The 18,529-nt window shown below is 53.9% G+C and overlaps 3 protein-coding genes across 5 annotated transcripts; 2 read left to right on the top strand and 1 right to left on the bottom strand.

Moving 5' to 3' along the window:
- Window position 1: 1 nt before the first annotated feature.
- On the bottom strand, window positions 2-2,500 carry eme2 (essential meiotic structure-specific endonuclease subunit 2). 3 transcript variants are annotated; one of them, XM_086138369.1, is made up of 8 exons: window positions 2,050-2,500; window positions 1,821-1,942; window positions 1,606-1,746; window positions 1,349-1,461; window positions 1,133-1,196; window positions 944-1,041; window positions 579-768; window positions 2-357 (listed from the first exon to the last, which is right to left on the bottom strand). In XM_086138369.1, the coding sequence occupies exons 1-8, from the start codon at window positions 2,399-2,401 to the stop codon at window positions 202-204; spliced, it is 1,236 nt and encodes a 411-aa protein (XP_085994495.1). In that variant the 5' UTR covers window positions 2,402-2,500; the 3' UTR covers window positions 2-201. The 3 variants fall into 3 exon arrangements, with proteins under 3 accessions (XP_085994495.1, XP_085994494.1, XP_085994496.1); XM_086138368.1 differs by having other exon boundaries at window positions 944-1,059; window positions 2,050-2,499; XM_086138370.1 differs by having other exon boundaries at window positions 944-1,059; window positions 1,606-1,701; window positions 2,050-2,498.
- A 272-nt stretch (window positions 2,501-2,772) lies between these two features.
- On the top strand, window positions 2,773-9,846 carry mfsd1l (major facilitator superfamily domain containing 1-like). The gene is made up of 14 exons (XM_086138367.1): window positions 2,773-2,993; window positions 3,829-3,929; window positions 4,023-4,117; window positions 4,569-4,624; window positions 5,853-5,996; window positions 6,101-6,259; window positions 6,329-6,444; window positions 6,540-6,640; window positions 6,714-6,825; window positions 6,907-7,044; window positions 7,804-7,943; window positions 8,019-8,130; window positions 8,337-8,483; window positions 9,698-9,846. Exons 1-13 carry the CDS (start codon window positions 2,972-2,974, stop codon window positions 8,463-8,465), a joined length of 1,425 nt encoding a protein of 474 aa, XP_085994493.1. The 5' UTR covers window positions 2,773-2,971; the 3' UTR covers window positions 8,466-8,483; window positions 9,698-9,846.
- On the top strand, window positions 9,786-17,926 carry LOC147189318 (actin-binding LIM protein 1-like). The gene is made up of 20 exons (XM_086099238.1): window positions 9,786-10,068; window positions 11,757-11,882; window positions 11,945-12,128; window positions 12,219-12,328; window positions 12,415-12,541; window positions 12,803-12,896; window positions 13,003-13,090; window positions 13,165-13,223; window positions 13,321-13,398; window positions 14,047-14,199; window positions 14,342-14,371; window positions 14,448-14,568; window positions 14,698-14,712; window positions 14,801-15,026; window positions 15,073-15,211; window positions 15,571-15,616; window positions 15,703-15,710; window positions 15,921-15,995; window positions 16,204-16,284; window positions 16,693-17,926. The coding sequence occupies exons 1-20, from the start codon at window positions 9,786-9,788 to the stop codon at window positions 16,804-16,806; spliced, it is 2,157 nt and encodes a 718-aa protein (XP_085955364.1). The 3' UTR covers window positions 16,807-17,926.
- Window positions 17,927-18,529: the final 603 nt, after the last annotated feature.

The following is an 18,529-nucleotide window of genomic DNA, read 5'->3' as shown; positions in this document are numbered from 1 at the left end:
CTCTGCTGCAGATTTGTTTTTAATGGAGTCATTATTTTCCCGAAATGGATTTCCTTGCATGACGGCGTGGCGTTATTTGGACCCGAATCCCCGAGGCAGACGTTTGGCTCGTTGACTTCAACGGTCACATGAGAGCGGCTCGGCTCGGCTCGGCTCGGCGGCGCGCAGCGAGGCGCAACCGTCGTTCAGGCCATGTTGGAGTTAGTCCAGGACCAGTTCCGGGTTCTGAGCGGTGAGGCAGCGGTAAACTCTGGTGGAAATCTCGGGTCCGACCCGCCGCTCCTGGCCGTCGCCCTTCACCGCCAGATGGGCCAGCAGCTTCTTGCGCTCCTCCTCCGAACGCGACGCCCCGTAAGCCTGGTCGGCAACGCGGGAAGCAAGTGGCGCAAATTCAAAAGCGGAAGGCGATCCCAGCTGATTTCCAAAGCACTTTTCAACTTCTGCGCGACATCCAGACAATCGTTTCAATCATCCAGTCAGTTGAAATATTGCCCGATCTGTCCGCCCCCCCCACCCCCCACCCCCCCACGCACACGCTCGCAGCCGACGCAGCTCGCTCCCCGACCTCCAAGTCGTACCTGCAGCAGCAGCCGCGGCGACGGGTACGCGGCGGTCACGCGGGAGGCGGTGGCCCCGCCGACCCTGTTGAGCTGCCGGATCTGCTCGCTCCACACCCGTCGGAGGCCGGAGCCGTCCTTCTCCACGCGCGCCCCGCCGGCCCACGAGCCCTCGGCGCAGAAGGGCAGCTGCGCTCGCTCCGTCAGCTGCCTGTCGGCGGGTCGCGCCGCGGCAGACGTGAGAGCCCGGTACGTTTGGGAAAACAATCTCCTTGCCGTTTCGTTTGCGATTCTTTCACGCCGTCGTACGCGCTAAGTCGGCTCGCGGCTCGATCGGAGACTTGAGTTTTTGGCGGAGTCACCGAGGCGCGGGCGGCGCTGCGTACTTCAAAGGCCGCTTGGACAAGGACTTGGTGACGGCGCACACGTGGTCGGCGACGTCCTGCCAGCTTTCCACAAAGACGACGGCCACGTTCTTCCGCAGCTGCAGAAACACGAGAACCTGAAGGGAGCGGAGCGCAAAGGACGTCGAGTTTGGGGCGTCCGGTCGCCTCGGCCGATGGCACGCGACTCACCTCCTCGACGTCCACGTCGCCCCCGCCGTATCTGGAGCGGACCGTTTGGGCGAACGCGGGCCTCCTGGCGGTCAGAAGCGCACGCGAGTCAGGCGCGGCGGTCAAAATTCGGATTGTTGGCGGACGCGGCCTCGATTTCCACGCCGGCGGGATGGGTCGCCGCGAGTCTCGTATCGCGGGAGAAATACGGCGGTCGTCTTTGTCGGCCATCTTCACCTGTACTCCGTGACCAAGAGAGTGGCCACCGTGGCCGCGTCCCATTGGAAGCCCTCCGCCAACGGACCCGGGACGGATTCGCCCTCGAGTTCTTCCCCGTCGCCGTCGATCAGCTGCAGAAATGACATCATTTCAAAAACGTCAAAGTGGCAGGTCGGCTGAAAATTCTCAATTCAAAATTGTTCCTGGTGTGATGCACGCGCTTTGTCTCGACACGGGTCGGGAAACTCTGGCTTCGAACGGGATGGCCAACTTACTTTTTTCACAGCGATGGCGACGTCGACGAATTGGGACGCGCTGAGCACCTGCACCAGTTGGTCCTCCGCAACCGTTCCCGCGGCGCCGTCGGTCAGCTGGAGACACCGTCGAGCAAGGCGGCGGACCGGGACCGAGATATTCTGTCGGCCTTTTGCACATTTGGCCAGAACGCGCAGAGAGAGCGAGAGGAGCTCTTCTGAAACCGAGTGCCCACCTGAGGTAAATCCCTGGTCCACGCGATGCCGTTGGCAAGCGGCTGCTGTCGGATGCTGTAGCGCCATTCCAAAGAAGAGAGGGTGCCCAGCAGGATGTCGCAGCCCGGCTGTTGCAGGAGAGCTGCAAAGCGCCAAGGACGGAGAGGTGAGAGAGTCGCTCGAGCCTTGACGTTGAAGCCCCGTCACTTTGTCTTTGGCTTGAAGAGAGATCGAAAAGGGGCAACTGACCCGGATCTACGCACACAGTCAAACACCGGAGACAGTTCTCTGGCTTGAGACGTTGCGCAGCTTCTTTCCTTTTCTCTTGCTCCTTTCTCTTCTCCTGCTTCTGTCGCTCCTTCGCAGCTCGGTTCTTCTCCCGAGCCTCCCTCCGTTGCCTGGCTTTGTCCCGGTCCGCCTCCATCTCCTCCTTGGAACGGCGCCTTTTCGCCGGACTCGGCCGATCGCGTTCGAATGATGGCGGCGGAACCGAAACGCTTCTCTCTGCGGAGTCGCGAGACCTTTCGCCACTCTGTAAAGTGCCTTTTGATTCTTTCTCGACTTCGGCGTCTGAATCGGATATTTCCCACGTCGTCGACATTTTACTCACTTCCTTAGAAACCTCTTCCGAACCCCGCCGATCGGTTACTGTGACGGTCTGCGCTGAGAGTTAGTACGGGGGGGCGGGCGGGGGATTCATGCTTACGGTGTTCGTTGTGGGCCAAAATAACCAAAACGCGTTTTAACCTTTTTGGTGGCCACCACCCCACACACAAACCATGTGACGTATATATATTGCTCGATAGGCGCAGTTGGATTCAAAAGGGAGGAGTTCTTACAACGAAATACGATTACATATAAAATAAATTGAAAAGCTACCGGAACAATACCGCCATTAACTTAAAAAACGACATTAGACAAGAGGTGTTACTAAACATTATCAATAAAGTTAATTGGCGACCATCACGTGAGCGTTGCAGCGGCGCATGCGCGTGCGGCATTGTCAACACTGATTTGTTGAACGCCACGTTCCGCCTCGACGGTACATCGGACGCATCCCAGTCGTCGTGGCGTTTGATATTTTCGGGCGCTCGCAACTGTCTAGGCCGACAATCCCGGAGTAGCTCCTGTGAAGTGGACTTTTCAGTCAGTTGTCCTTTAACGTCACAGCATGGCACAGCCGGCGGAAAAAGGTACGTTGGAGCCCAATGGCCAGAGTTCTCCGCGGAACTTGGCCACGAAAATGAGCAACTCGGCATATTTGACTGCGGCGCCTCAAGTCGTGAATTGGCGCGGAAGAAAAGACGTGTCTGTGGATGAATGGATGCAAACGGAAACGATGCCCGTTTTCCAGGGACTTGGTGTGTGAAGTCGAGTCACCCCGAATCTGAAATCACGAAACTCGCCATCGAAAGCAGGAGGGCATCTTGAGAGCCCGCGGTGAAACTCTGTTCCGAGTGCCACAAACCGTATCAGCGACGTCGCGAAGATCGGCGGGCGACCGCCGAAAGATGACTCGGATAGGCTCCGGCGCGCCCGCGACCCTCGTGAGGAGAAGCGCTTTTCATAGAACGGGGGAGGGGGTGCGCCGTCCTGCATGTTTCCCAAGTCTCCCTGTCGCAACAACCTCCAGGACCGCAGCTCCCGACACCTGTGACCTCACAGGTATCGGATGGCAGGCTGGGCGCTTTGGTCTGAAACTCGAATCTCACCTTTTGTTTCCCCTCGCCCACCAAAACCAAAAGATAGCATTTGCCCAACGTTTCATAGAAAAGGCTCACGACAGCGACGTATTTGGAAGCGAGTCTTGAAAGCGCGGCGGTGGCGTCGAGCGCCATTGGCTGGAGCGCTGCCTTCCGCAGGGCTCCCGTCTTGCCGCTCGCAAGAAGGCCAACGTTGCGCCGGCTCAACGTTATCCGCTCCTTTGCCAACTGCGCTCTCGCTTGTAAATTCACGTCCAACAAAGTCCTCCGGGCCGGCCGGCCGGCCGGCCGACCGGATGAATGAAGAAACTCTCTTCTTTTGCAGGTTACTATCGCTTCGCGGTGCTGTTCTTCAACTGCCTGTTGACCTTCGGCTCCTACTTCTGCTTCGACATGCCCAGCGTTTTGCAGAACCAGTTTCAAGGGGTATCCGCAGTTTGGCCGAGTAAAATCGCGGCCTCCGCCGCGTCTCACCGATGGCGCGCCGTGAACTGGGCTCCTTCTTCTCCCGTCCCTCAGAACCTGACGTGTCCCGACGCGACGGCGGACTGCGCGGAGGGCTTGGGGATGACGCCTCGGGAGTACAATCTTCTTTACGCCATCTACGCGTGGACGTAAGTACGCGCGCGCGCGCCACGGCCGTTGGGCGGGCGCAACTTTTTCTCACGCGAGCCCTCGGATGCCACGGCTTCAAAAAGCTGCCGCGCGGCACCGAAAGGGCAAACGCCGAGCGTAGCCGAGGGCGACGTGAGCCCGCGCGGTCAAGCCGCCTCCGGCTGTTAGCGCGCAGCCAATTGGCTTCCATTCTTGACAAGCATTTCAACAAGCGCTCGTTTTGAACTGGAAACCATTTCACAAACAATCTAGGACAAAAGACGCGCGGGCGTGACCAAAATCTTTGCTCCGGCCTTTTGAAAATGATGCGCCGGGATGTGTTGTTGTTGTTCTTTTTTTCCCAATGCATTTGACGGAGCTCTTCGGGGGCCACCCCCTTTGCCTGACGCCCCGTTGCGCATGTTAAACGTCAACACGGTTGGATCCCCTCTCTCCTTCTCTCCTCCTCAGGAATGCGGTCGTGGTGGTCCTGGCTGGCTTCCTGATTGACAAATTGGGAAACCGATGTAAGACCATTTCAATCTCACCGTGTCGATGACATATTCCAACCGGGGACATCGCGACGTAACGCAAACGAATGAAATCCAAACTTCAAAGTGAAAAAAAAAATCACCAGAGCTCATGGGAAGCGCGTGAAAAAGTCCTTTGTCAGTGAGTAGCTTTCGGGGTTCCTTTCATTGTCCTCTTGATGACATCTCGGGCTGATATCAGACGCAACCCCCCCCCCCCCCCCCCAGCGCTCACTTTGCTCAGATATCATCACTTGCGGCTAAAGGGCGTGTTCTGCCCACAGTAAAAGTTTCGGGCCATTTCATAAATAGGAATTCTGTTTAGAATATTCATTTAGTTATCGCGGTGCATTGTGGATAGCGGACGCCATGTTTCATCAGACGAGTCATTACAGAAAGCCTGACCGTGGTCGTTGCTACTGGTCCTCCTGAGTTGTATTCCTTTCGTTTCACCTTCGAAAGCAATAGCTGTAAGTCTGCACGTGTTTATCATTATTTAGAAATGCGTTTCGGAGATTGTTTTCCCTCAATTGTCGTCATTGGAAACTCGCTAGCTCAGAGTATTGCTAACGACGTAGCGACGATGCTAAATCGGTGCTAACAACCTAATTAGCATGCGATGGTGCTGCGAAAACGCATTGTTTATCGTTGTTTGCCACATTTCGAGCTGCATTTATGTCCTTTGTTAAACACCTGACGATTTGTGTTGTACTTGTGTACGCAATATTAATGCATGTTTTAAATCTGTTCATTTCAGTTTCACTCTACAATTCATTGAGCTGATGTCACAGTTGTTCACTGTACGCCGTCAAGAAGACCGTAATAAAGGAGCAAGACGCTCAGTTTCCTGGCTCATGAATAAATGAGTTTGGCTTGCTGTTGACCTGCGTTAACATACTCATAGTATTTAACACGTAGCGATAACCGTATAGGGCGTATTTGCACATTTTGCTGCCGTTTCCGTCCTGAAATGACGATCCATTTCATTCAAGCGACGTCGAGTGAAATGGATTTCAAACAAGATCCTAAACTAAAGAACGGATCGTGGAAAGGCAGCCTCGTTTTCAATCCGGATTGAGAGACATTTGTTTTTTTGGCTCCGTCTCGACTTCTCTTCTCGTTCCGTTTGCACGCGGCGGCATCATCATCTTGAACAAAGATGTGCGAATGTTGAACCGGCGTCGTAGTCCTATTCCGCCACTTTGGTGCGTGTGTCTCTCCGCAGTCGGAGTCTTCCTGTTCTCCTCCTTGTGCGTTTTGGGCTCGTCCCTGTTCGCCCTGGGCTCCCACTTCAAAGGAACTCCCTACCTGCTGCCCCTCATGCTCACGGGACGACTCCTCTTCGGATCCGGCAACGGATCTCTGACCAGTGAGGGCTCGACTCGTGGAACTCGGCGCCACATCGAATAAGGATAACGCGCTCGCCGCAGGTCCGCGGTCCGTCCCGACTTGAAATGCGCTCTCCTCCCGCAGTCGTCCAGAACCGCATCACCGCCTTCTGGTTCAAGGGGAAAGAACTGGCCTTGGCCTTCGGGCTGACCTTGGCCTTCTCGCGCCTGGGCTCCATCCTCAACTTTTTCCTCACGCAGCGCTTTGAAGCCAAGTTTGGCATGCAGCGGACCCTCTGGGGCGGTGAGTGGAAAGAAGCGGCCGCACGCCGCCGCCTCCCCGCGAGCGCGCCCGACTTTGCCCGTTTTGCAGGTGCGCTCCTGTGCGCGCTGGGCTTGATGTCGGCCGTCGTCGTCAGCTCCCTGGACAAGGTGGGAATGAGGCAGCTGGGTCTGGACGGGGCCATTCGGGAGGAGTCTCGCAAAGTGGTACGGGCCAAAGCCAACCCATCGCGGCTTCCGCCGACTCCTGCTTTCTGATGATTTTTTTGTCACGGGTACGTCGCACGTCTTTTGCGGCGTAGAGGATTGGGGACGCGAAGCGGCTGTCCCTGCGATACTGGCTTCTGGTGCTCACCATCATGTTCTTTTACAACGGCATTTTCCCCTTCATTGCCGACGCCAGGTATTGGAAAAGCAAAGCGGTCGAGCGGGGGCGGCCTTTCCCGAATGCTCGCCTTTCACCGTTTGTCGCGCAGTAAGTTTGTGCAGGACAAGTACGACAACTACACTCAGAGGGAGGCGGCCTACGTGGCCGGCGCCGTTTACGACAGCTCCCTGGTCCTCTCCGCCGGCGCCGGTGTTCTCATTGTAAGTTTTGCTTCTTAGCCCATTGTGGGGAGAGGGCGAGCAATGGGTGGAGAGCTTTGTTTGTGCCGGTGTGTTTTTCAGGATTACGTGGGGCTGCGGGGGATTTTCGCCGTGGCCTGCGCCGTATTGACGCTGCCGGTGTTTGGACTGCTGGCCTTCACCTTCGTGGCTCCTCTGGTCTCCACCATCTGGCTGGGGGTCACCTACTCCTTTGCTGCTGTCAGGAAGCCTTCTTTTCTCATTTCCTCCATCCATCCCTGTCCTCATCCGCTTCTCCTGGGGGGGGGGGGGGGTGCCGGGGGCTCTTTGCGCAACGAGCGGGCGACACGACACGCTCACCAGGTTGCCAGCCCCACGTAGACGAACAACCGTTTGCGCGCACACTTACGCCTCGGGGCACTTTTCAGTGTTCTTTTTCATTTCCATCATTCGTATTTTACTATGTAAAGTCAATCTAAACTGGTTTCCATATTCATTGAATTGGTTTAGATTTTTCTCAATATCAAACGGCATGTAATTTTAATTTTTTTTTTAGGTGCATCCATACCTCTTCTTCCCTTGGTGAGGGGGGAAAAAATACAATATTTAAATAATCATTTTAAATCTGACAAATCTGACGGTACATGACTGTCATTTCCCGAGTTCTTCTGGAATCATGCAATCGGCTGACGACTTTGCATCATTCAGCCCATTTTGGGGGGGGGGGGGGTTGTAAGTATTTGACACCTCACTCCAAGGTTTCTCATAGGTGGTGCCAAAGCACTACTTTTCTTTGGCTTGTCCGATTGAAGCTCTTCCCCTCACGTCAATGTCGTTCCTCAACATCGAGATGGCTTGGAGCCGACGGGGCTTTCGGGCCCCTTTTGCGTCTTCTCAGGAGGTTCCCCAAAAGGGATTCGCCGGGATGGAGGGAGGGAGGGATGGATCCCTCGAGAGGCTTTTGTTGTTGTACGAGTCGGCGGCGGCGCTGTGTTGCAGGCGAGCATGTGGCCGTCGATTCCTCTGGTGGTGCCTCAAGCCACCGTGGGCACCGCCATGGGCCTCGCGACCTCCGTCCAGATGATCGGGATCGGCATCTCCAATCTGGTTGTCGGGCAGATTTTGGGCACCGAGTCCAGGTAGGAAATCCCGCCGCCGCCGCTCCGTTTGGGTGCCTAGCCAGCGTTGCCGTTTGCATTTTCCCGTCCCCTCAGCGACACCAAGATTCCGCTGCGGCGCTGGCAGCGGATGATGATCTTCATGTTGGCCAACACCGTCGCTTGCATCGTCACGTCGTCGCTGCTCAACGTTGTGGATCACAGACAGGTGCCGCCTCTTTTCCTCCGCGTCGTCTCTTGGAAACGTTTTCTATCCGGTCGCGTGACTCGACTCGAGTCGGATCGGAATCGCGTGGGCCTTCCGCTGCTAAATTGACTCAACTGGGTCGAAACGGGGCTTGCGGATGACGATGCTTTGGGTCCTCCCGCCACCTCAGCTTTGTAGGACTAAACCGGTATTTTTATTTTTTTTAGGGCGGGACTCTGAACAAGTTGACCAAAAGATCGGCGCGGGCCGAGAGGGAGCCCGACACGGAGCCGCTGTCCCGCGAAGAGCAAGCGGAGGACGGGGATGAGCCGCCATCGCGCTCCATCAACTCCTGACTTCTCCAAAGTCCTCAAGTTTGAACATTTCTCTCAACCTCCTCCCTATTTTTTTTTTTTTAGGTATTTGATTTTTGATTACGATTTTAGGGGGGTGGAGGGGTTCGATTGAACTTCAAGGATGTTGACAAGAACCCCCCAAAAATCGACGACATCCTTGATTTTTCAAGGGTGCTGTTGATTTTTTTTATTTTTTTTTGTGCCCAAAATGTTTTTTGATGATGATTTTAATAATAATGTCTTGGTAGATCAAGAAAAGAGATGATCCACACAAATCAAATCGTCCAAGCGCATTGTATTGATCACAACACAATGACAGTTTATGTTGCTGCAGCGCTATCGTTGAGCTCCTGTCGGTTTGATTGCTATCACTACAATTTAAGTCAACTGTGGCCAGTGATTTATATATGCTCCTGAATAAGGGAATTAAATCAGATTAAAAAAAAAAGTGTGTGCAGATATGTCCTTGATGGTCTGTGCAGGAGCTCATTTGAAATCTGCAGATGTTTTTTTTTTTTAATTATTTTTTGCGAGCATAATTTTTCTGAAAGTATCAGATTTCTCCTCTTCACGAGTGAATTGAAGTGCGTGTGTTTGTGTGTGTGCGCGCACGGAGAGAGAACTTTGCTAAAGCACGTTTTCCAAATTCCAGCCTGTAGGTGGAGCTATGACATTTAGTTTCCATTATTCAGATTCCTATTTATTGCATTAATGCATGATGCCCCCCCCCCCCCGCCCCCCCAAAAAAAAGTCCAAAAGAAGCTGGGGCTTCTGACCTCATGGCTTGGCTGTTAGTCCATCAGAGAATCCGTGTCGATTTGAATCCATCGCAAGCTGGGGCAGAAAAGGCGGCCAAAATGGCGAGCTTCTTCAAGGGCTCTGTTGCGCAGGCTTGATTGAACCACTTGCGGTCTTTGAGTGGGATTTAGCAGCCGGCGCATGGATTGACCTTTTGAACTTTGAGCGCCCCGTCATCCGCTGTGAGTGCACAAACATCGCCGGGGGAACAAAGTTTTTATTTATTTATTTTATTTAACTGGGGGGGGGGGGCATTTGCCACGACGCTCCTGCTGATCTCTGTCTTGCCACCGTGGCTATTTTCTTGCTTTCCTCTGCTGCCGTTCTGGGATTGCGATGGTGACGTACTTGGAAGAATGTTTCCAGTGAAAAAAAAATCTGTGTCCACTGTGAAGATCACCACTAAAAATACACCTGCCTTAATCTTCTTACAGGACCTGCACGGCCTGAAGGACCACGCGCGCGCGCGCGCGCAGGTTGATCCTGGAGCGCAAACTCATCGCTCGCCTGATCTCCGCTCGTATGGAGGGGCTGTGCCGCCCGGACTGCGTGGACAAGATGAGCACGTCGAGCCGCCTCGGCCTCAACAGCCTGGGCCGCATCTGCGGGAGCGGCCCGGGCCGGGACGCGGCGCGGGCCAAGGGCGAGAACTCGGTCAGGCGCATGTCCATCATCGAGGACGGCCGGGTGGCCGAGGTGCTCTACCTGATCCCCAAGCGCTGCGTGATGGAGCAGCTGCCGCTCCTCAATCCCCACGACTACGTCCTGTGTGAGAAGTTGGCGGCCATACCTGCTGATGTGTCAGGTACGCGCGGGCGCACGCTCTGCTTTTTGCAAGGGGGGTTAAGCCATGTGCCTTCCTTTGGCATTGACCTTTTTCTCTTTTTAATTGCAAACTTGCGATCAGCTCAAAAATGCCAAATTGAGGTCATGTGACGAATACGCTGCCTTTTTTGATCTCAGAATGCACACAACACGACTTTGTCACAGTGCAGCGTGTGCAGACTGAAGAGAAAAACAATGCAAACTTCCTAGCGAGCGGATGATGTCATTCACGCCCGCGCTGCCGCCGCTGCTCTCGGTCCGCCCCCTTCGCCGCCCCCCCCCTTCTCCGCATGTGTCACCCTGAAGCAATAGTCCGGCTCGCTTCCGTTGTCGCCTTGGTCCGCTGCAGTCAAGAATTGTCCTCGTCAAAGACGTGCAGCCGGCGCCATGAAAGAGAAAGGTAGCGTGTGCGGGATCCCTTTTTCTCATGGTATTGATGCGGGGCGGCTTCAAAGCTTCCTCGTGCGATGCCTTCTCATTTAGCAGCGCGCGCAATATTCTTCTTGGTGGTATTTGGAGCACTTTGCTTTGGAAAGCGCTCGCGTCAAAGCGTTTGGAAATGTGGGCTGTAGTGATGCGACGGCAACGCTACGGTGATTCGTCCTCCCGGGTCATTTGTAGAGCTGCAAAGTTTCCAAAAATGTCGCGCCAGCTTTTGACAAACCCACCTTGCGACGTTGACGGCAGTCACAAAGGGGAAAAGCCATTTCCCATCTTCTGCTGCGATATGTCTCGCCCTCAAGCTGGGCGTGCATCTTTCCAGAAATAAGGGAGAAAAGAATTCAGGAAATGACCAAAGCAAAATGAAGGCATACAAACTTGGTGACCAAGAGTGGAAAAGTGAAAGCTGTGCTGGCGGGCTGTAAATTTAGCAGGAGCCTTCAAGGAAATGGCTCCTTTTTTGGGGGGGGTAGGGGTGGTAGGCAGGCCCCTGTATTCTTTTGTGAAGTCTTTTTTTCACTTGCGGTGATGAGTGGGGGGAAACGGTTGCCTCCTCGCGCGTCTTCCTGAGACATTCCGCAAGAATTTCCTGAGCCGACAAGACGACCCTTTTTACTGACATGTGACGCATCGCCAAACGGCCTCCCGACTTCTCGGTAAACGATTGCGAACAACATTGCGAAAGACTTCCCGTCCGCCGCGTCAAAATGAATTGCGATCCTCGAAATAGACTCCCCCGTCTCGGGTTTCTCTTGGGCTCTGCCGTCTTTCTAAAAACACCGCCTGCTAAGACCTGACATGTGATATGATATGACATGTTCGGCATCTGCACCAAAGTGCGGCGAGGCTTCGGTGTGCTCGCGCGCAATGTCGAAAACCTGCGCCAACAATCGACCCCCGAGCCAGAGGAGAGCGGAATCCGTCAACGTCAACCCGTGCAAAGCGTCGGCCTCTAATCTCGTTTGTGACAAACAAACAAATCCCTCCTGTTGCGGGGCGGATTTGGGCCGGCGTACCCATCTTTCACAAGGCGGAGTGTTTTTTGGAAAAAAAAAAAAAAAAAAAAAGCCATCCATCCGCACAGAGCGGCAGAAGCAACGCTGCCGACGTCGCGCTCTTTCCTCCGCCGACGCCGGGCGGGACCTTTCCCGATCGTACGGACGCGCTCTTGTCGCGGCCGCCGGCGAGTGCGGGCAAAGATGGGAGGCTCACTCGTCTCGCCCGCAGTGCTTCACGCTCGCCCGCCCGCGGCCAAGCGGGTCATCGGATGCGTCAAATGCGGGGAGGTCTGCAAGGGCGAGGTGCTGCGAGTCCGGGGCGGTCACTTCCACGTCGCCTGCTTCACCTGCAAAGGTGGGTCCGCCGTTCCCCGATCGCACGTGCCCAAATGACCTTTTGTTTGCGCGTCGGTTTAGTTTGCGGCTGCGACTTGACCCGCTCCGGCTTCTTCGTCAAGAGCGGAGAGTGCCTCTGTCCGCTGGACTACCGGAGGCTTCACGGCACCGTCTGCGACGGCTGCGGGGGATTTGTGGAGGGAGACGCGGTGGCCGTCCTGGGCAAGACTTACCACCCGACTTGCTTCGTGTGCACCGTTTGCAAGTAATATTCCGAGAACAAACATTACAACCCGATTTGGCGCGCGCGCGCAAGTGAACACCGACAAAGTGGCGGGATTCCGTTCTTTCTCAGGCAAGCGTTTCCTGCCGGCGACTGCGTCACCTTCAGTGGCAAAGAGCGCATCTGTCAGCGCTGCGTCAACCCGTCGACTCCTCCGCCGGCCGGCATGGGATCCGCCGACGGTAGGTGCATCTTGGCCTCGTTTCGGGGGGGCGCCTTTTTCAAGTTGACCGGCCGGCGCTTTGTGTCGGCGCTCGGGCTCTCCCAGACTGCGACGGCTGCCGTCGCCGCATCGAGAACGGTCAGGCTTTGTTGGCTTTGGGCGGCCGCTGGCACCTGGGCTGCTTCAAGTGCGTCGTCTGCAGGAAAACGCTGAGCGGAGAATACATCAGCAAGTAAATACCGACGTCTCCGTGACGCCTTTCTTGACGGATCGCCGTCCGCTTTGTAAGGCGACGGTAAGAAAATCCACCCGGCCGAGCGCTCGTGTGCGAGGGTTCCGCGCTTTACCTTGAGAAAGTCTTCCGACGCGCCGGCAAAGAAAACTGCAGGCGTTTCCCCGCATGGCGAGCGCCGCGCCGCGTCGCGTGGCGTCCGCTCCGGGCAACGGCGAGCCGCCCCGGCGGGCTTCATTGTACCTTCTGCTCGCCCGATAGGGACGGCGTTCCGTACTGCGAGCGGGACTACCAGCTTCGCTTTGGGGTGCGGTGTGACACGTGCCGGAAGTTCATCGCGGGCAAAGTCCTCGAGGTGAGCCGTCACGCGGCAAAACGGGCCCCCATTTCCCATTTCCGATCTGCGATGACGTGTTTGAGCGCGCGGCGCCGTGCGTTTGATCCCTTGCGATTTCCTCAAGGCCGGCGACCGACGCTATCACCCGGAGTGCGCGAGGTGCAGCCGATGCGACCGAACCTTCGCGGAGGGCCAAGGCATGTATTTGCAAGGCAAGTGCCAAGACCGCTCCGACTTTGGCCACGCGGCCACCACGACCATTGTTCAAGCCCTCTCCGTTCGCTAGGATCCAGCGCGTGGCACCCGGACTGCGGAGGGAGCGGCGGAAACCGTGACGGCCGCAGGGTAAAACGCGCCGCTTGCCTCGAAATGGGAGGGGGGGGGGGGGGGTTTAGAGGACCGCATCTGCTGAATGAAACCGACGCGGCTTTCTCCCCCTCAGTCGACTCCAACTTTGTCGGAAAGCTCCTGCTCCGGACCCGCCTCGCGTTCGCCCAGAAGCCCCGGACGCTCCATTTGTGTAAGTCGGCCAAGCCGCTTTCTTCCCAGCATTGTTTGCGGAGGTTTTCGCTTTCAAGTCCCCGCTTATCGTGGCAAAAAATGAAGCCCGGGCTCAATTTCAAGCAAGCTGCGACGTAGCCAGTTAGACTGCACCGCCAGACGAGTTGGAGCTGACCTATCGCAACGCCGCGCCGTGCAACAAAAGCGTGAGTAGAAACGCAGAGTGACCTTCGGAGTCCACACAAAGACCGCAAAGCGTCCAAGCCCGAACACTGCGTTGTTGTAGCAAAAGGCCAATCGGCCACGGGGGGGGTGGAGGGGGGCGGGTCAACGTCGACTCCCAATCGGGGAAAGACGACTGAGGGCTGCGAGGTCGGCAAGGGAAGAGCAAGAACAAATCCCAAGTCTGAAAATCCTTTCTGGCCCCGCGCCCCTCCCATGAGGAGGACTAAATCGAGAGATGTCTATGCACTGGAATTGAAAAGCACGAGTGCAGTTGACGTTGGCGAAATGAACTTGAAGCCGCGCGGCGTCGCGGGACGAACGTGTCGCCGCCCCCGCGAGTGCCAGCTTTGACTTTTCGCCCGTCTCGAGCCGTCACGTCCGCTGCCGTTTTCAGCCTCGCTGTGCTTCTGCTACCCCCCCCCCCCCCCATCCGCATTTCCAGGCTAAAGTAGATGACCAGATGATGGGTTACCGAGACTTGGCGGCCATTCCCAGAGTCAAGGCCATTTATGACATTGAGCATCCCGATCTGATGTCCTACAAGAGCGACGGCACCGGCGGAGGCAACGCGCACGACAGGAAAAGCTCGGCGGAGGTAACGTCGTTGGCCGCGCGCGCAAAACAAATCTCCCTTTCACCCTCATCTCTCTCTCTCTCTCTTGACGTGAGCAAAGTGTATCTCCAAATACTGCATGGAAGTTAAGCTCAAGTGTTCTTGTCATTTTTTTTTTTTTTAGTCTCTGGCAAATGTCTCGGGGACCACAGAGGTAAATCTTGCTCCTGTCGAATCAAGGCGACGTCACCTTGTCCCAATGGTCCATCGGCGCCCTCTCGTTTGTCAAGGAAAGTGACGACTTGAGGAAATGCATTCCCAAATCGGCGAGCGTGGGCTCTTTCGGCGTCGGCTCGTACAGTCGTCACGGCTCCGCGCCGACTCGGTCGCCGCAACACTTCCACCGGCCGGGTAAAACGTTTCTCAACTTCAACACTTCTCTGTAGCTGTCCACTTTTCCACGTCATCCCCTCTTTCTTCTGGGTTCTTTATTTTCCGGCTACGGCACCGCGCCCGCTCCCTCTTCCTGTCGCCGCTTAGTTCCCGACGCCGCAGGTAAGATCACAAGAGCCTCTGCTATTGCACAGCGCCGCCCCCGAGCCCATTTGGTCGTATTCTTTTTTTTTTTTTTTTTTCTCCCCAGGGAGGCCTCCCACACCAACTCACTTTTTGGGATTGTCAGAGGTTTTTTTTGCTTTACCTCGCGTTTGTCATGAAAATAGCGACCGCCGTCCTTCTTCTGAAATGGATTCAAAACAAAAGCTAGCGCCGAATTGTCGAACGCGGAAGGAAATTGCGGACGGCGGTATCTCCGCGCAAAGGCGGCCGTCTCGTGGTCAAAGCGAGCCGTCGATCTTTCCCCTCCGTTTGTGAGAAGAGCGAAGGGCTGCATCCCCGCTCATCGCGCCCCGCGTGATCCAGCGACTCCTCTTTTGATTTGACATGGCCGCATTTTGTGAGAGATCTTCCCCGTCTGCTATTTTGCATCGCCGTAGATCCCGTCGCCGGCCAGACGTCCTCTTGGCCCGCGTACGCTTGCGACCGCCTTCGTCCGGTGAGTCCGTTTTCAAGCGCTCTCTTCACACCGAGGTAGATTTAGGCAGGAGCTCTCCAACTTTGGGCTTGGGTCCGGCCATGGCCATTCGTTCTCCCGAGGAGCCTCGGTGTCAAAGGAACTCAAAGGTGGCTCTTTTCAAAATGGCTCGAGACCAAATGAGTGACTTGTTGAAAAGAAAAAAAGGTCATTCCATGAGTAATACTCTTTTTCTTCTTAAAGAAGAAAAACGGTGTCGGTTTGAAGCGCTCTGTCACGTGTCAGAGCTTCGAATTGAAGTTTCAGATGCCACACAATCCTTTATTTCCAATGTGCTGAAACCCCAGTTTCAGATGTTTTTCTTTTTTGCTTCTACTTAGCCACAATCTGCTGAGTTCCTTCGGAGCAGCGGCGACACGTTGAGAGGTATTTATAGGATTCTGCTGTGTTTTTGTTTTTTGGTTCTGTGCTAATCATCCTCAAACAAGCATCCCCCCCCCCCCCCCTTTCAGATTTCCAGGTACGGTAAAAAGGATTTTGCAGGAATTGACTCGCTAACATCAAGCATCCATGCGACCAACTCCAAAATCAAACCTCAAGGATATTTGCAGCTCCCGGTGACATAACTGCTGCGTCTTGAGGAATCTCTATGTTGCTTGCAGTAAAGGTGCTTGTAACGCTGCTGTTTTGAGGATCTCTTGTCGCTGCAAGTGTTTGCTTGTGTGCCTAGCTCCTCCACGACAGTCCGCATCCGTTTGCACGAATGGACCGAGGAGTGTCGATGCCTAATTTGCTGGAGCCAAAAGCAAGTATTGCGGTCTTGGTCGGCCCTTCTGTCCAAATTGTGTGCTTGAAGCCTTGTTTGTCTTGTTTGCAAACACTAACCGTGCATGTGTGTGTACGTGATTTTTGTGGGGGGGGGGGGGGGGGCTCACTTTTCCTCCGGACGTTTGATATCTCTATCTTGTGTAGTCCTGACGAAAACTTCTCGCCGTTCCCTTTGTCGTGCCAAGGTCTACCCGTACGAAATGCTGACGGTTGCCAACAGGGGACGCGTGAAGCTTCCCAGAGAGGTGGACAGGACGAGATTAGAGGTAACGATCCACAGCGTTCTTCACAAGGCAACGTCACGGCGCGCGACCGCGCCGTGAAGATCATCTGCGGCGGCGCGCGATCGAGATATATTTCACGGCATGAAAACATGGCAATCAAACCAGACGAGAGATCTCGATGATGTCATCTCTTGTCGTGCGCTGATCCCAACGCGAGTGCTTTGCCGGTCAAGCGATTTTGCCCTCGCCGAGCAACCGGAGGCCGGAAAAACGCTGACCCGAAACATGGCGACGTGCAAAAGTACCTCAAAATAACGTGCGGCAGCGCGCATCCCGGGTGCGGTGCGGCCAAAAGAAAGCGACCGTTGGGACCAAATCCTGCAACTTGGGACGTCCGCGGATGGCGGCGCTCTGTTCCGGCAGTGATGCTCTGATTTTCTTTGGTTTCAGCGTCACCTGTCCCCAGATTCCTTCTTTGATATCTTCGGCATGGCCATCAAAGAATTTGACCGCCTTCCGCTTTGGAAACGAAACGACATGAAGAAAAAGGCTAATCTCTTTTAAAATGTCTTCCATGCACTGTATTTTCTTTTCAGACTGCTATGATTTCAACGTACGGAAGGGGGCGGCAGAGCAGCACGCATTATTATTGTTATTATTTGAGTGCGCGTGCTCATGTTGAAGTATTCCGAGTACTAAATGATCGGAGCTAAAGGTTGAATCATAGGAATGTTTGCGCGTAGAATGTCATGTTTGCGCAATATGGAAGATCTCAATCGGTCTTCCGCTGAGCATTTTACCATTGTGACGTGAATGCCTCGGTGTGTGTTTGCCTTGCAAAAATGATGATTGAAACAAAAGACTGAGTAGAGATTTACATCGTGGTATGTTTGGGGTCTTTTATTTTCTTAACTTGCTGCAACGATGATCATACGCGTCCCAAAATTATTAGGACTGCACTTGGAGCACAATTGGAAAAACCCCCCCCAAAGTTTGAGTAGCTGTCATAACAAAAGGCCCTGTTAGAGCCATAAGGAAAATTTGGTTAAACTATAGATGTCGCCTTTTGAATAATTCGAATTTAATAGATGCAAGCAGTTTGGTTTATATTTGATATTTTATTTTAGAACAAATTTATTAAGAATATCGAAGTATCTGGGCTCCATTGGTTGTCCTGTTTTTAGTCTGTTAAGAGGCTAGATTTATGTAAGCATGATTAGGAAGACAGTAGGGCATGGAGCAACACCTTTTTTTTGACCGTACTTCGTGTTTGCTTATTTCGTATTTCATGTGAACCGATTTCGTATTTCGTTTAAGTGTATTGTAGAAGTTTTATTTTTTCATTTTGATAAAGCCTTAATTTGTGTTCAAGAAAATAAAGCGAATCATTTTTTTTGGATCAACGATGGCGGCCTCGTGTATTCCTTGTCGTCGTGGAAAGGAAAAGCCCGTCGAAGAAAAGCACGAGTCAAAAACCTACATGCCCTGCTGACGTAGCGACGAAAGGATACTAAGTTGCCGCTATAGGCCCCTACATACTCTTATTGCGTGATGCTATATAGAACGTAATCCTGCGTTATGAGGATCGAAATCATCGTGAATCTGGGCCGTCATGCTCAAAAATGAGTTCTTTTTCACACAACTCTGCTCAAGCGGCATGAAAATAAAAGCGAGCTGAAGTGTCTATTCGTGGCTGAGTATGTGTTTTGATATTTCTTTATTTTCCATCCATCCTCATCACCAAAGAGTTGCACCAGAAGAATGTCATTTTTTACTTTGATGTGGAGCCGAAAGAGTCACTTTTTGATGACGGATGCTGACTTCCTCGGTCTGCTTCTTTGCCATGTTTGGACAGAGCGGGAGACCTTTTTGTGGCAATTATCTTGTTTGCAGATGATTTGAGCTCATTCAATTCCAGTCACTCGAAGAAAGCAGTGGGAAAGGCGTCTGAAAAGTCTGGAATTCCGAGGGCTACGATCGCTCCGTCAAGGTTGGTAGATCGTCTTTCGATCCGCTGCTTCAAATGGGCCGTTTGTGTCCGCATGCTCACTGACAAATCTACTTTTGTTGCTGTTGTTTTTTTTTTGGGGGGGGGGGGGTTCCACTTGAGTTGATGTTGAAAACAATTTGAAATGATTTATCTCGGTGTCATCTCATAATAACACAAAGTTCACATTTCACTTATTATATCCCCTGTATCTACATTTCAGTCTCTGCACACTTTCCTTGAGTTTGATCACTCCTTGTACTTTCGCTGGTGTTTTTTGTTTTTTTTTTAACTACGGGT

This window comes from Hippocampus guttulatus, chromosome 19, assembly GCF_054856545.1.
Source record: "Hippocampus guttulatus isolate MCC_2025c chromosome 19, RoL_Hgut_1.0, whole genome shotgun sequence".
Classification (NCBI taxonomy): domain Eukaryota; kingdom Metazoa; phylum Chordata; class Actinopteri; order Syngnathiformes; family Syngnathidae; genus Hippocampus; species Hippocampus guttulatus.
This window is presented reverse-complemented; position numbering and strand designations above follow the sequence as displayed.

Excerpts from the sequence above, each read along its gene's own strand:
- eme2 (XM_086138368.1), bottom strand. The coding sequence starts at position 2,401 with ATGTCGACGACGTGGGAAATATCCGATTCAGACGCCGAAGTCGAGAAA. Across the intron at positions 1,060-1,132 it reads GCGACGTGGACGTCGAGGAG|GTTCTCGTGTTTCTGCAGCT; the intron begins GTGAGTCGCGTG and ends CGCTCCCTTCAG. Across the intron at positions 358-578 it reads CGCCGCGGCTGCTGCTGCAG|GCTTACGGGGCGTCGCGTTC; the intron begins GTACGACTTGGA and ends GTTGCCGACCAG.
- mfsd1l (XM_086138367.1), top strand. The coding sequence starts at position 2,972 with ATGGCACAGCCGGCGGAAAAAG. Across the intron at positions 7,045-7,803 it reads TCACCTACTCCTTTGCTGCT|GCGAGCATGTGGCCGTCGAT; the intron begins GTCAGGAAGCCT and ends GCTGTGTTGCAG. Across the intron at positions 7,944-8,018 it reads ATTTTGGGCACCGAGTCCAG|CGACACCAAGATTCCGCTGC; the intron begins GTAGGAAATCCC and ends CCGTCCCCTCAG.
- LOC147189318 (XM_086099238.1), top strand. The coding sequence starts at position 9,786 with ATGGAGGGGCTGTGCCGCCCGGACTGCGTGGACAAGATGAGCACGTCG. Across the intron at positions 10,069-11,756 it reads CATACCTGCTGATGTGTCAG|TGCTTCACGCTCGCCCGCCC; the intron begins GTACGCGCGGGC and ends TCTCGCCCGCAG. Across the intron at positions 13,224-13,320 it reads GAAACCGTGACGGCCGCAGG|TCGACTCCAACTTTGTCGGA; the intron begins GTAAAACGCGCC and ends TCTCCCCCTCAG.